The following is a 14,800-nucleotide window of genomic DNA, read 5'->3' on the forward strand; positions in this document are numbered from 1 at the left end:
TTCAGCCATCTTGCTCCGCCCCCCGGTCTTTATACCTTCTTTAGTAAAATATCTGCTCAGATCTTTTGTACATTTTCTGATGGTATTTTTTCTTTTTTACTTTTTTTTTTTTTTTGTTGCCCAGGCTGAAGTGCAACGGTACAGTCTTGGCTCACTGCAACCTCTGCTGCCAAGTACAAGCGATTCTCCTGCCTCAGCCTCCCGAGTAGCTGGGATTACTGGCACCTGCCACCACACCTGGCTAATTTTTTTGTATTTTTAATAGAGATGAGGTTTCACCACGTTGGCCAGGCTGGTCTCGAACTCCTGACCTCAGGTGATCCACCCGCCTCAGTCTCCCAAAGTGCTGAGATTATAGGTGTGAGTCACCGCGCCCAGCCTACTTGTTGAATTTTAAGAGTTCTTCACATATTTCAGATGTTAATCCTTTGATGGATATTTGTCTTACAAATATTTTCTCCCAGAGTGTAGATCGTTATAGCGTTCTGTTCGCATGGTTTTGCACAGCAAAATTTTAATATTGATGTCCAATTCATTAATTTTTCTTTTTACGAATGGCAATCTTAATATAAAATCTAAGAACTCTTTGCTTATCCCTAGATGTGAAAGATTTTCTCCTAAAATATGTATAGTTTTATGTTTTTCATTAAATCGTGGTCCATTTTGAATTAAATTTTGTATAAGGTATGAGACTTAGGTTCATTGTTTGGGCAATGGACATCTAATTGCTCCAACACCATTTGCTGAAAAGCTATCTGTTGAATAGCTTTTGCAACTTTGTCAAAAATTAATTGGGCATTCATCTGTGGATTATTTCTGGATTCTCTCTTCTGTTCCAGTGATCTATGTGTCTATTCCTCTCTCAGTACCACACATTCTCAATTACTGTAACTATGAGTATAATAAGTCTTGAAATCAGGTGGAATGATTCCTCTCATTTTACTCTTAGTTTTCAAAGTTGTTTTAACTCTCTTAGTCCCTTTTCCAATTCATACCAGTTTTAGAAATAATCTTGTCTATATCTAGAAAAAGCCTTGCTGGTATTTTAATAAGAATTTTATTAAACATGCTTAGCAATTTGAGAAGAAATGACATATTTGTAGGTTGAGTCTTCCAATTCATGAACATGATATGTTTTTCCCTTTATTCAGATCTTCTTTTATTTCTTTCATCTGCATTTCATAGTTTTCGACATATGCATCCTATGTGTTTTATTAGATTTATACTTAAGGTTTTCATTATTTTTGAGAAATTGACAATGATATTGTTTTTTATTTCAGCATCCATGTGTTCATTGCTAATATTTTGAAATACAGTTATTATGTATATGTTGATCTTATATCCTGTGACTGCATTTTTTTTGTAAATACCTTGCATATTTACCTTACTGAATTTTGTTTTGTTTTGCTTTGTTGTAAATACCTTAGGAATTCAACAGAATCAGGGCAGCTACAAATGGGGACAGTTTTATTTCTTTCTTTTCAATCTGTATGGCTTTTACTTGTTTTCTTGCCTTATTGCACTGAATAGAACTTCTAGCACTATATTGAATAAAAGCAGTGAAAGTAGGCATCTTTACTTTATTGCAGTTTTGGAGGGAAAATATTCATTATTTATCACTAAATAAGATGTTAGTGGTAGAGTTTTTGTAGATGCCCTTTATTAATTTTAAAACATTTATACCTATTCCTAGTTTACTGAGTTTTATCATGAATAGGTGTTAAATTTTGTCAAATGTTATCCTATATCACTTGATATGACCATGTGATTTTCTTCTTTCACCTGCTAAAATGGTGAATTAGATTGATGGATTACTTTTTGGATATTTGTCAGATTTGCATTCCTGGAATAAATCCCACTTGGCCATCGTTTATTAGTGTTTTGGAGTATTCTTGAATTCTGTTTGCTAATACGAGAAATGTTGCACCTATTCGTGAAAAAATAGTTTTCTCTTTTTTCATACTGTTTGTCTGGTTTTGTTATCAGACTATTACTAGCCTCATAAAACTAATTGCAAAATATCATCTCCTTTGTTTTCTAGATGATATTTCATAAATTCGATTTTGATTCTGTCTTAAATTTTAATAAAATCCTCAAGTGAAAATATGTGGATTTGGCAATTTATTTTGGAGACTTTAAAATTACGAATTCAGTTTTTATAGCAGCTATAAGGCTATGCCAGTGATCTATCATATATTGGATGAGTCATGGTAGTTTGTGTTTGGCAAAGAATTTATCCATTTCATCTAAATCGTCACACTGATGTGTGTACAGTTCATGGTATTACCTTAATTTTTATGCCTGCCAGGTTGGTAGCAATAACCCCTGTTTCATTTTTGAGAATTGCAGTTTGTGTCATTTCTTTTTTCATCTATGTTAGTGTTTCTAAAGGTTTGTAAATTTTATCTCTTCAAAGTGCAGGTTTTTGTTCCAAACATTTTTCTGTTTTTAATTTCATTGATTTCTGCTCTTTATTATGACCTTCCTTCTGCTTGCTTTGGGTTTATTTTTCACTTTTTTCTAGTTCCTTAAGTAGGAATTTAGAGTATTTAATTGAGAATTTATCTTATCAGTTCAGGCTGCTATTACAAGTTACTACCCACAGGCTGGCTTATTTCTGACAGTTCTACAGGCTGGGAAGTCCAAGAGCTAGGTGCCAGCTAATTTTCTCCCTGTTGAAGGCTCCCCTCCTGGCTTACTGAAGGCTTCCTTCTTGCTGTATCCTCACATGGTGGAGAGAGAAAGCTCTGGTGTCTTTTTCTTTTCTTATGAGGACACTAATACCATCATGGGGGTCTACCCCATGGCAGCATCAAACCTAATCACTTCCCAAATGCCCCACCTCTTAATACCATTATGTTGGGAGTTAGGACTTCAGCATATGTATTTGGGGAGAACAGAAACATTCAGTTTATAGCATAATTTTACTCTTTTCTAATTATGAATTTTTGCCACGTATTTTCCTCTCAATAGTGATTTAGCTACATAATACAAATTTTGATATTTTCTATTTTCAATTTCTTTAAATGTAATATATTTTTTTAAAAATTTATTTTGAGGCTTCTTTTTTGACACAGATTATTTTAAAGTCTATTGTTAGTTCCTAAGAGTTTGAGGATTTCTTGTTATCCTTTTGTTACTAATTTCTAGTTTGATTCAATTATGTGTAGAGGGCACAGCCTGCATGTTTTTATTTCTTTTAATGTTTTGGATTTTTTTATAGCCCAAGATGTTTTGTGTATGTTTTGTGAGCAGTTGAAAAGAATGTGTGTTGTCTTGTTGTTAGGTGAAGTTGTCTACCAAGGTGGCTTACTTGAACATTTTTTGGAATTAAATTTTGATTTATTTATTGTGTTTTGAGTGTATCTCTCTATGTAGCTTTTTCAGTTGTTGCTCTAGGTATTACTCTCCATTTATAATGTAATAGTCTTAAATATTTTCTCTACACTCATTTAAAATCACACAGTGTTATAAAATCAGACAGTGTTATAATTTTTGTTTTAACCATCACTAATAATTTAAAAGTCTCAAGAGGAAAAGGGTATGTATTGTATCTACCATATTTCCGTTGCTTGCTCTATTCCTTTTTTATTTATTTATTTATTTATTTTATTTATTTATTTATTTATTTATTTATTTTGAGACGGAGTCTTGCTCTGCCCGCCCAGGCTGGAGTGCAGGGGGCTCGGTCGTCAGCTCACTGCAAGCTCCGCCTCCCGTGGGTTCACGCTTCTCCTGTCTCAGACACTCCCGAGTGCTGGACTACAGGCGCACCGCCTCGTTCGCCGGCAGCTTTTTTGTATTTTTAGGTAGAGACCGGAGGTTTCCACCGTATTAGCCAGGGATTTGTCTGCGATTCGTGACTCATGATCCGCCCGTCTCGGCCTCCCAAAGTGCTGGATACAGGCTTGAGCCACCGCGCCCGGACACTCTATTCTGTTTCACGCTCCTTCTTTTACCATTTATTTCGTTTAAGAGGTTCCTTTAACTGTTTTTACGGGGTAGCTTTCGGTGGTGACACATTCTGAATTTCCTTATCTTAGAATGTGTTCAATTGACCCTTTAACTTCAAAGGGATATTTTTGCTGGGATATAGGAATAGCTGTGTTGATCAGTTCTTTATTTTCAGCACGTGAGATAATACTGTGCCACTTCCTTTTGCCTCCATGGCTTCTGATGAAAAAATCACTGTACTTAAATTTTCCCCTCTAGGTAAGGTGTTGTTTCTCTCTTCCTGGGGTTTCAAGATTTTTTTCTTTGTGTTTAGTTGTAGATGTCTGACTGATAATATGTCTGTTGACCTGGGATGTCTATGAGTCTGTCTTGTTTGGAATTTGCTTAGCTGCCTGTATGGTTTTATATCTTTTGCGAATTTGGGGGGTATTTTTTCAGCCATTTTTTTAATTCGTACGTTTTAGGCACCACGCCCTTTATCCATTTTTTTGGGATTCTGATTGACACAAGACTTATCATCTTTTTAAGCTATCATAGTCGCTAAGATCTTTGTCTCATTTTTTCCATTTATTTCTCACTGTTGTTCAAGAATAGTACTTGCATAATTTGTTCTATTGTCCAGTTCACTATCTTCCTTTGCCTTGAATTCTTACTGTTTACACTGGGTTCCTCTTTATGATCTTCTATTTATCTGATAATATGTTCTATCTTATTAACAGAGGTCCCTAATTTTTAAAATTGTTTTCTGAATGTTTTAATTTGTAGTTGTTAAGCATTTTTATGATGGCGCTAAAATATTGTCAAATATTTCTAACATTTCTGTTACTCACTGTACATCTGTTGCTTGTCTTCTTTTATTCGTTTTGAGTTTTCCTGGTTTCATTGATGTGAAGTCTAGTTATGAGACTCTGGGATTTTATTTTTCCTAAATATTTTTATTTAAGGCAGATTTATTTATATATAATTCATATACATACCATTCACCTATTCAAGTAAACAATTAAATGGTTTATCAGCAGGATCCCCAACCCCAGTAGCCTGGGACGGTATCAGAGCCCTGCCTCCTGTCAGATCAGTGGTGGCATTAGTTCTCATGGAGGCCAAAGCCTATTGTGAACTGCGCATGCCAGGATCTAGTTGTGTTTTCCTTATTGAGAATCTAATTGCCGAATGATCTGTTACTGTCTCCCTCACCCTCGATGGACCCATATAGTTACAGGAAACAGCTAAGGCTACCACTGTTCTATGTATATTTCAATTATATTTCTTTCATTCATTATATTTACAGTGACAATATAGAATAAGTTATACTTCTATTATATGTTACAGATGTAATAATAATAGAAATAAAGTGCAACAATAAATGTACTGCACTTGCATCATTCCTGAAACCATCCTCCTCCAACCCCCACCTCTGGATTCATGGAAAAATTGTTCCACAACAACCAGTCCCTGGCTGACCAAAATAGTTGAGAACTGCTGGGTTCTATATATATTCCCAAATATGGTGACACCATCACTGTAATCATTTTATAACATTTATAACCTCAGAAAGATATTTCCATACTCTTTACTATCACTCTTCTATCCCCTATCCCTCTAGTCCTAGCAATCACTATATCTTTCTCTATTAACATTTCATAGAAATGGAATCAAGTAATATCTGGGCTTTTGAATTAGCTTCTTTCACTTGGATTGTGTTTTTAGACTCATGCATGTTATAGGCATGTGTCAATATATCTTCTTTTTTATGACTAAATAATATGCATCATGTAAACAGATGCATATTTGTTTATTTGTTCATCAGGTGGTGGATGTTTTTAGGTTATTTCAACTTTGGCTATCATGAATAGTATTGCTATAAACATTCAGGTATAAGTTTGAGTGAGCAATTTTTATCTTGGGTATTACCTGAGAATGGGAATTTGCTGAGTCAATGGCAGGCACTTCTATTTAATCATTTGAAAATTTCAGGAATATTTTCAATTCTACACCATTTTACTCTTCCTAGCACAGTGTATGAGAGTTTCAAGTATACCCATCTCAATAAACTTGTTATTATCTAAAGTTTTGATTCCTAACCATCTACTTGGTTGACTCTCTCATTGGACTCATTGTGCGTTTATTTTGATTTCTCTGATGGCAAATGACACTAAGCACCTTTTCACTCTTTCGTGCTTGCTTATTAGTCATTTGAATATCTTCCTGAAGAGCAGTCTTTTGATCTAGTGTCCATTTTTAATTGGGTTATTTTTCTTTTAGTATTGATTTCTAAGTTTTTTTATTATATTCTAATAGGACGTCGCCTTATCGAGGTGTAATTTTAAATATTTTCTTTCCATTCTTGGTCTTCTTTTTACTTTGCATAATAGCTGTCTTTCGAAGCACAAAATTTTTTACTCTTGGTGAAGTCCATTTATTCTTTTTTATTAGTCTGTTTTCATACCGCTAAAAGGAAACTGCCCAAGACTGAGTAATTTATAAAGAAAAGAAGTTTAATTGACTCACAATTCAGCATGGCTAGGGAGGCCTCAGGAAACTTACAATCATGGCAGAAGGCAAAGAGGAACCAAGGCACCTTCTTTACAAGGTGGCGGGAAGAAGTGCTGAGCGAAGTGGGGAAGAGCTCCTTATAAACCATCAGATCTCATTGGAACTCACTCACTATCACAAGAACAGCATGGGGAAAACCACTTCATGATTCGGTTGCCTCCACCTGGTTTCCCCCTTGACACGTGGAAATTATGGGGATTTGGGGGATTATAATTCAAGATGAGATTTGAGTGGGCACACAAGACCTAACCATATCACTTTTCATTGTTGCTTTTATTTTTGGTGTCAAATCTAAATCTGACAAATGCAAAATATGAGATTATGCAGATGTACTTTTAAGTTTTCTTCTAAGAGTTTTATAGTTTTAGCTCTTATATTCAGGTTTTTGTTTCATTTTAAGTTAATTTTTATATGTTATGCAGTAAAGGTTTAACTTCATTATTTTGCATATGGCTATTTAGTTTTCCATCACCATTTGTTAAAAAGACTATTGTATAGTTTTGGCACCTTTGTAAAATAATTAATTGAATATAGACAAATTGTTTTAAGTTTGGACTCTCAATTGTATTCCATTGATCTATATATCTATTCTTATTCCAGTGCTGCACTGCCTTGCTTGCCATTGCTTTACAGTAAGTTGTGAAATCAGGAGCTATAAGTCTTCCTACATTCCTTATGTTGTTAAAGATTGTTTTGGTTTTGGGGGGTCTCTTGTAATTTCATATGATCTTGAAGATTGGCTTTTCAATTTTTGCAAAAAAGGAGTAGTCATTGGAATTTGATAGGGATTGTTAATTCTGTAGATTATGTTAGGTAGTATTGACATTTTAACAATATGAGGACTTATTACCATAAACATGGGATATCTTCTATGAATTTAGGTCTTTAAACATTTCTTTCAGTGATATTTTATAGGTTTCAGTGTACAAGTTTTTCACCTCAGTTGAATGTATTCCTAGGCATTTTATTCTTTTGATAATGTTGTAAGAGGCATCACTTTCTTAATTTATTTTTTGGATTGCTCATTAGTAGTGGATAGGAACACAGCTGATTTACGTGTTTTGATCTTGTACACTGAAACTTTGCTTAATTCATTTACTGGTTCTAGTAGTTCTTTTATGGATTATTTGGGATTTTCTAAATATAGAATCCTGCCATCTGTGAACAGAGGTGTTTTTCTTCTGTTTCAATTTGGATGCCTTTTATTTCTTTTCCTTGCCTGGTTGTGCTGTCTAGAACCTTCAGTAGATTGCTGTCTAGAAGTGTTGAGAGTGGACATCCCTGTCTTGTTCCTGATGTTAAGGAACATTCAGTCCTTCACCACCAATTATAATGTTGTATAATGTTGGCTGGGGACTTTTTGTAGTTACCCTTTATGAGATTGAGAAAATTCTTTCCCCACCCTGGCAGTTGGTTGACATTTTGTCTTGTAATGAAAGGGTTTTAAATTTTTGTCATTTTTTTAAAAGTCTGTTGAAATGATTACGTGGTTTCTGTTATTTGATCTATTATGTGGTGTATTATGTTAATTATTTTCAGTTGTTAAGCCAACTCTGCATTACTAGGCTAAATCTCACTTGGTCATGGTATATAATTTTTTATGTGTTGGTGGATTCAGTTTGCTGATATTTTGTTGAGGATTTCTACATTCATATTTACATGAGATATTGGTCTGTAGTTCTCTTGTGAAGCCTTTGTCTGTGTTCTGTATCAGGGTAATAACTGGTCCCATAGAATGTGTTGGGAAATGTCCCTTCGTCTTCTAATTCTTGGAAGAGTTTTTGAAAAACTACCATTAATTCTTCACTAAGTGGTGGTTAGGATTCAGCAGTGAAGCCATCTGGGCCTAGACTGGGCTTTTCCTTGTGGGCAGGTCTTGTTGTTGTTGCTGTTGTTTTACTAATTCAATTTATTTTCTTGTTATTGACCTATTCCAATTGTCCATTTCTTCTTAATAAGTTTTGGCAATTTGTGTCTTTCTAGGAATTTGTTCATCTAATCTAAGCTATTTAATTTATTGGCATACAATTGTTTATAGTATTTTTTTTATAATCCTTTGAAAAAATTCAGTAAGGTCAGTAGTAATGTCTCCTCCTTCATTTCTGATCCAAGTATAACAATTTAAGCCTTTTCTCTTTTTTTCTTGGTCAACCTAGCTAAAGGCTGCTAATTTTATCGATCTTTCCAAAGTACCAGATTTTAGTTCCAATTATTTTATTTATTTTTTTATATTCTGTAATTTGTTACTTTCTGCATTAATATTTATTTTCCCCTTCCTTCTGCTTGCTTTAGATTTAGTTTGCTCTTTTTTCCCCAGTGTCTTCAGATGGAAGTTTCAGATATTGATTTAAGGTATTTCTTTTTTTCTTAATATTAGCATTTACAACTATAAGTTTTCCCTTATGCTCTGCTTTAGTTATAGCCTGTGTGTTTTGGTATGTTGTGTCTTTATTTTTATTCATCTCAAAAAATTCTCTTTTGATTTCTTCTTTGACCCATTAGTTATTTAGGAATGTGCTTTTAATCTACACTTATTTTGACTTTGCCAAATTTCTTTCTGCTAATTGATTTCAAATTTTGTTCCATTGTGATTAAAAGACATGCTTTGTATTATGTCTATCCTTTTAAATTTACTGAAGTTTGTTTTGTGGCCTCAGCTTCTCAGCCTCTTGAGCTATTTGAAAATTTGCATATATCTCAAGGTCCAAAAATATATAAAAAAGCATAAATGTTGGGCACACCTCAGTGAATTCGTCTTCAGAATCTTGGCTCCTCAAATCTCAGCTCTCTTGGTAGCTCTCTGCTGTCTTAAAGCAGATTGTTCAAATCTAGGTCTTTTCAGTCATTCTTAGGAGGAAGGTTGAGCTACTGCAAGCTAGTTCATCATAGATTCATAGATGGAGATGGAAAGCAACCCATAAACACGTATGTGAATGTATTCATATGCGAGTGTGTCAGCATAGGTGACGTCTGTATTTATATGAATCTCATTTGACCAACAAATTCTGTAACCACTATTTCCTCTGTCAATTGGTCAGTATAGAGAAGTTCTTATCTAAAATCACAGCTATCACTCACGCTTGTAATCCCAGCACTTTGGGAGGCTGAGGCAGGTGGATCACCTGAGGGCAGGAGTTCAAGACCAGCCTGGCCAACATGGTGAAACCTGTCTCTACTAAAAATACAAAAATTAGTCAGGCATGGTGGTGGGCGCCTGAAATCCCCACTACTTGGGAGGCTGAGGCAGGAGAATCGCTTGAACCTGTGAGGCAGAGGTTGTAGTGAGCCAAGTTTATGCCACTGCACTCCATCCTAGGTGACAGAGTGAGACTGTCTCAAAAAATAAAAATAAAATAAAATAAAATAAAATAAAATCACAACTATCATTAAGCTGTGACTTGTTTTCTCCTTTCTCCAGGATTTTGTGTCATGTATAGAGAACTACAGAAGAAGAGGACAAGAACTATATGCATCTTTATACAAAGACCATGTGCAAGTAAGAAACCAAACATAGGCTTTCTCTATACAGTAAGCTGGAACCCACCTTGAACCTGAAAAATAATCAGAAGGGGCTTTGGTTTAAGTTCTGGATTGCCCACCAGGCTTGCACCACATTGGGGTTTTGCATTTTATCCTAAATGCAATGGGTTGCCCCTGACAAGGGCAGGCTTGGATATTTAAAGTATCTATCTAGGCCTGACTGCTGTACAATCTAGGCAAAGAACACTGGCTCTCATGCCAGTCAGAGACTTATTTGAATTCTAAATCTGTCCCTTTCTATGCTGGGGGTCTGAGCCTCTGTGTGCTCATCTCTAAGCTGGAATAAGTCTTCCTACCTGTGAAGATTTAAGAGCAAGTGTGAAGCACCCAGACTGTGGCTGATAGAGAATGGATACTCCCTATGTGGTTATAGAATAGCTAAGAAGTTTATTTTTATTTGGTGTTACTGTTATTAATAAAATTTAACATATTGCTAAAATAGAACACAACATACAGTCTTAAAACCCTGTTGAAATATTATTTACCCAGCAATTTCTTTGTCCCAGAGTCAGTGTGAGGTATAAAAAAATGCAGAGATTATGATACTCCTGTGTCTTTAAGGTTTTTGAAACTTATAGATGAAACCCAGAGTAAGAAATGCCCACAAAACATGGTGGTGAGCTCAATGATAGGATGTTCTACTATGGGGAAAGTAGCGATGGGGTGTAAGGAGCCATTAGTGTGCCCTGGGTGGGCCACGGATCAGGAAGGTTTAAACGTGGTGCCCAGTGTCAGGAAATAGAAGAGGCACTAATCATCTGAAGCTGAGTTGCCTTGTCTAACTTCCCCCCTAGAAGCCCACAACGTGCCCCTGGGAAGACCCATTCACAGATGTGCAGCCTGAACCCAAGAAGCACACAGCTTAGCAATGTAGCCTCCCAGGCTCTCCTGAGTGATGGGAGCAGCAGCTTATCAGACACAACACTTGTGAGAAAGGAGGTTTGGTGTGTACAGGACGTGATCATGGCTGTGATATTCAGAGGGATCAGCAGGCATGTCTAGTTTTTCTGAGTGCACAAGCTGGTCTTTCACAGATCCTCTGGTTGAACAAGGGTTTTCTCTGTGGGCATCTACCTCACTCTAACAGTGCTGACTGTGCTGCACAACTGGGTAGGGTGCCTTGCTAGCTTATTTGGGTGTCATCTGTGCCTACTGGACAGACCACTGCACATGAATGACTCCCCACATGGATTGACAGATTTCACTCAGGACTAGCAATATGGCTGATAAATTTAATTGCCACTGAGGTGGAAATAAGATGAATCTTTTAAGATTGCATCCTTTATTGATGGACATCCTCATCACCACTGCACCATTTTGAGACAGAGGATGTGGTTTATCTAAACTTCCTAATCTGCATCTGGTCTAGAGTGCAACCATTTCTGCTCCAATGGTTAGAAGAGCCTGGTAGATACAGTTATGGCCGGGAGAGGTGCCCTGGGGTACTTTGTGAAATTCTGTTGAAATTTGTGAGATTATAGGTTCGTGTGGGAAGGATGGGACTCCCTCAGCAGAGGCTTCAAGCCCAGAAGGAAGGGATCTAGCCACCTGGAAGGTTAGCCTGTCTCAGCTTCAGCAGCAGGGCCTGACTGGAGTTCAGAAAGGACTTGAGTAAATTGTCCAGTTTTCCTGTTGATTGAGGTATTTTTCAGAAAATCAGCATTTGGAAGCTAATCCACAAGGATACTTTCCAAGTATTTAAATATTTAAGACAGGTTGTTTTGATATTTGAAAGAATGCAGATATAATAACATCTGCCATAGATAATGGGAAGTGGACCATTGCCCTGCTTTTTTAAGGGGTAGTGTGCTTTCCCAGCAAAGGCCCATTCCACTTCCAGAAAAGTCACATCCAAACTCTAGACAGAGATTAGGCTTGAGAAATCTGCCACGTCCTTTGAGGACAACTTCTCCCAGGTGCACCCAATGAGGCCCTCCTAAGAAGGGGAGATTCAGGGGCCCCTGCCCACAGGGTGGCCAGTAGCACATCATGCCAGACTTTTCTAAACAGGCACTTTACCCACAACTGAGAGGTGATTGGAGATGGCAGCAGCCCCCAGCATAACAAGGCATCATTTCCTAGTGCCCTGGAAGTTAACCCCAGCATCATTATATCCCATTATTATATCAACAGCAAACCTTGCAATTCAAATAGTTAATCAGCCAATTTTTTTTTTTTTTTTGATCCAGAAGTTCTGGCAAAAAGTTGCCTCTACAGTCTGGCCCTGTTCAGATTCCCCTTTGCCTTGTCCACATTATTTGCGTTCTCTTCTCTGTGGCTCAGCCTCTCTTGCTCTGTCTGTTACATACTTAGGCCATCCAGTTCTTATGCTGAATCTTCATTATAATTTGCAGAAATGACTTATCCTGCCTATACAGTCTTTACTGGTTGGAGTTCCTTGTGAGATGCCTGACAACCCAGAAATGGCCACTGTCTTCTGTTCCACTTTCTTCTAGGGCCTCTAGTTTCCTTTTCTTGTTTGGTCTCTATCTACTCATTGCGTATTTATCACAGCTCTCTCAGATACAAATATTGGAAACTCAACTCAGACTGCCTTTTTTGTTTTACTGAAGAATGCAAGGAAACGCAGGCTTCAAGCAGTGCTGGATCAAGTTCCGTGCTCTGCTTCCTCTGTGTGGGCTCCTGAGGGTGCCATTCCCAGCCCTAGGGGGTGGTGCCAGTTGGCCCATCCAATAACCATTCATAACAACTTGGATTAAAGAGACTAGGGTGAAGTGTTCATTTTCGAAGCCCAGCAAACCCCACTGAAGTAGCAGGGACTGAAAGTAGGGAAGGGCTGGGTTTTCAAAGGTTAATCTAACTGTTGCTACCCAAGGGTTGCTGTGATTCGAAAATAGTAACTGGTCAAGTGTGGTGGCTCATGCCTGTAATCCCAGTGCTTTGGGATGCTAGGCAGGAGGATTATTTGATTCCAGGAGTTCAAGGCCAGACTAGGCAACATTGGAAGACCCCATCTCTAAAAAAAAGTAGTTAAAAAGATGTTAGCCAGGTATAGTGATACCTTTAGTCCCAGGTACTCAGGATGCTGGGGTGGGAAGATTGCTTCATCCCAGGAGTTGGAGGTTACAGGTTACAGTGAGCTATGACCATGCCACTGCTTTCTAGCCTTCTAGCCTGTGTGACAGAGAAAAAGATCTTGTCTCTGAAAAAAAAAAAAAAAAAAGAAAAAGAAATTGTAGTTGTCTCCCAGCATAACACAATCCCTGCCTGTGAGTCTGTGGGCCTAAAGTCTGTCATTTGACCCACTTGCAGTTTGAATAGAAAGAGGGCCTTACACTATGCAGAAACATGGGCATTTCAGAGCACCTTTGCAGGTGTGGAAACTCAGGACTTTTGCTATTTAGTCATCTGACATCCTCTGCCCTGGGTCACATGTAACTTGCTATCATGGACTAAATAATCACATCTCTCTCAGGGATCACACCATTGTCTGACTACAGATATTCAAGACAACATGTGTGCTCTGTGCGGAAGACCCAGGCAGCTGTGCATCTCCAGGTTGCATATGTGGAGACTTGGCGTGGATATGTGTTCTTAAAAAACTAAGTTGAATCCAAGGCTGGACAACCCAATAGCTTGGGATTATTCATCCTCCATGAAGCTCCGTATGTTACTACAAATGCACATGTACAAATGTCACCACAGTCTCCAGGAAACTGAAATATTTCCGCCAAACAAGTGTTCATTCCATGTGACCAAGTCTCTGTAAAAAGCTTTGGATAGTCATTCTTTTTCTGGCGGCTTTTTTTTTTTTTTTTTTTTTTTGAGATAGGGAGACTCTTACTTTGTTGCCCAGGCTGGAGTACAGTCGTGTAAATCATAGCCCACAGAAGCCTTGAACTCCTGGGCTCAAGAGATCCTCCTGCCTCAGCCTCCCAAATAGCTGAGAGTACAGTCGTGCACTAACATGCTATGTTGCCCAGGCTGGTCTTGAACTTCTGACCTCAAGAAATTCTCCCACCTTCGCCTCCGAAAGTGCTGGGATTAGAGGCATACACTGCAATGTACATCTTGGAGTTTCTTGTTAACCAATTGGAGTACTACATAAAATACTAGCACTGTTTGGGATATGAATTCAAGAACTGTAGAGAAACAAAATGATCTTGTTTTGAAATAGGATTAGGTTCATTCACAGTGATAACACTGACTACTTAAGCTGAGTAAGGTACCATATTAAGCTCTTGAAAATATTGTCCCGCTTAATCATTCTAGAAGCCCATGATTATTATTATGGTACTATTATTAACCACAGTTGACTGATGAGGAAGTTGAATATCCTCCAGATTGAACTGCTGGTGATTCACAGAAACATGATGGATGATCAGGTCCATCAGATGCCAGAAACCACCTGCTGGGCACTATCCCCCCCACCCCAAAGCCATGCTTTAATGGGAATGCCTCCAACAAGTTCTGAGAACAATTTACTCATTTAAAACGGCCAAGATTTGCAAGGCCTACATCTATAAGTCTTCCAGTTTTCTAGAAATGCTAGCAGAAACCATGAGCTCATAAAATAATAGCCCCTCAGCAAAGGAATCCAGCTCCCATGCTCAAGGAAGTCTTTGGAATCCAACAGACCAGGTTTAAATCTCTGTTTGGCCACCTCTTAGCTTTGGAAAGGCACTTCTCCTTTGCAGACTTAGAATCATCATGGGGATGATCAAAAATACTTGCCATACCACTGGGTAGAGGAAATGAGATAAAGCAGGTGCAGGGCTCAGCCTAACACATG

The 14,800-nt window shown here is 37.6% G+C and overlaps 1 protein-coding gene across 4 annotated transcripts in view; it reads left to right on the top strand.

Annotated features, from left to right (window-relative positions):
• WDFY4 (WDFY family member 4) overlaps nt 1-14,800 on the top strand; it is a 305,713-nt gene that overhangs the window by 177,716 nt on the left and 113,197 nt on the right. For all 4 annotated transcript variants that reach the window (XM_017885513.1, XM_017885510.1, XM_017885511.1 and 1 more), the window contains one exon: nt 9,926-10,003. In XM_017885513.1, the coding sequence (XP_017741002.1) occupies nt 9,926-10,003 (78 nt within the window). The remainder of the gene's footprint in view (nt 1-9,925; nt 10,004-14,800) is intronic.

This window comes from Rhinopithecus bieti, unplaced genomic scaffold (assembly GCF_001698545.2).
Source record: "Rhinopithecus bieti isolate Rb0 unplaced genomic scaffold, ASM169854v2 scaffold_15143, whole genome shotgun sequence".
Classification (NCBI taxonomy): domain Eukaryota; kingdom Metazoa; phylum Chordata; class Mammalia; order Primates; family Cercopithecidae; genus Rhinopithecus; species Rhinopithecus bieti.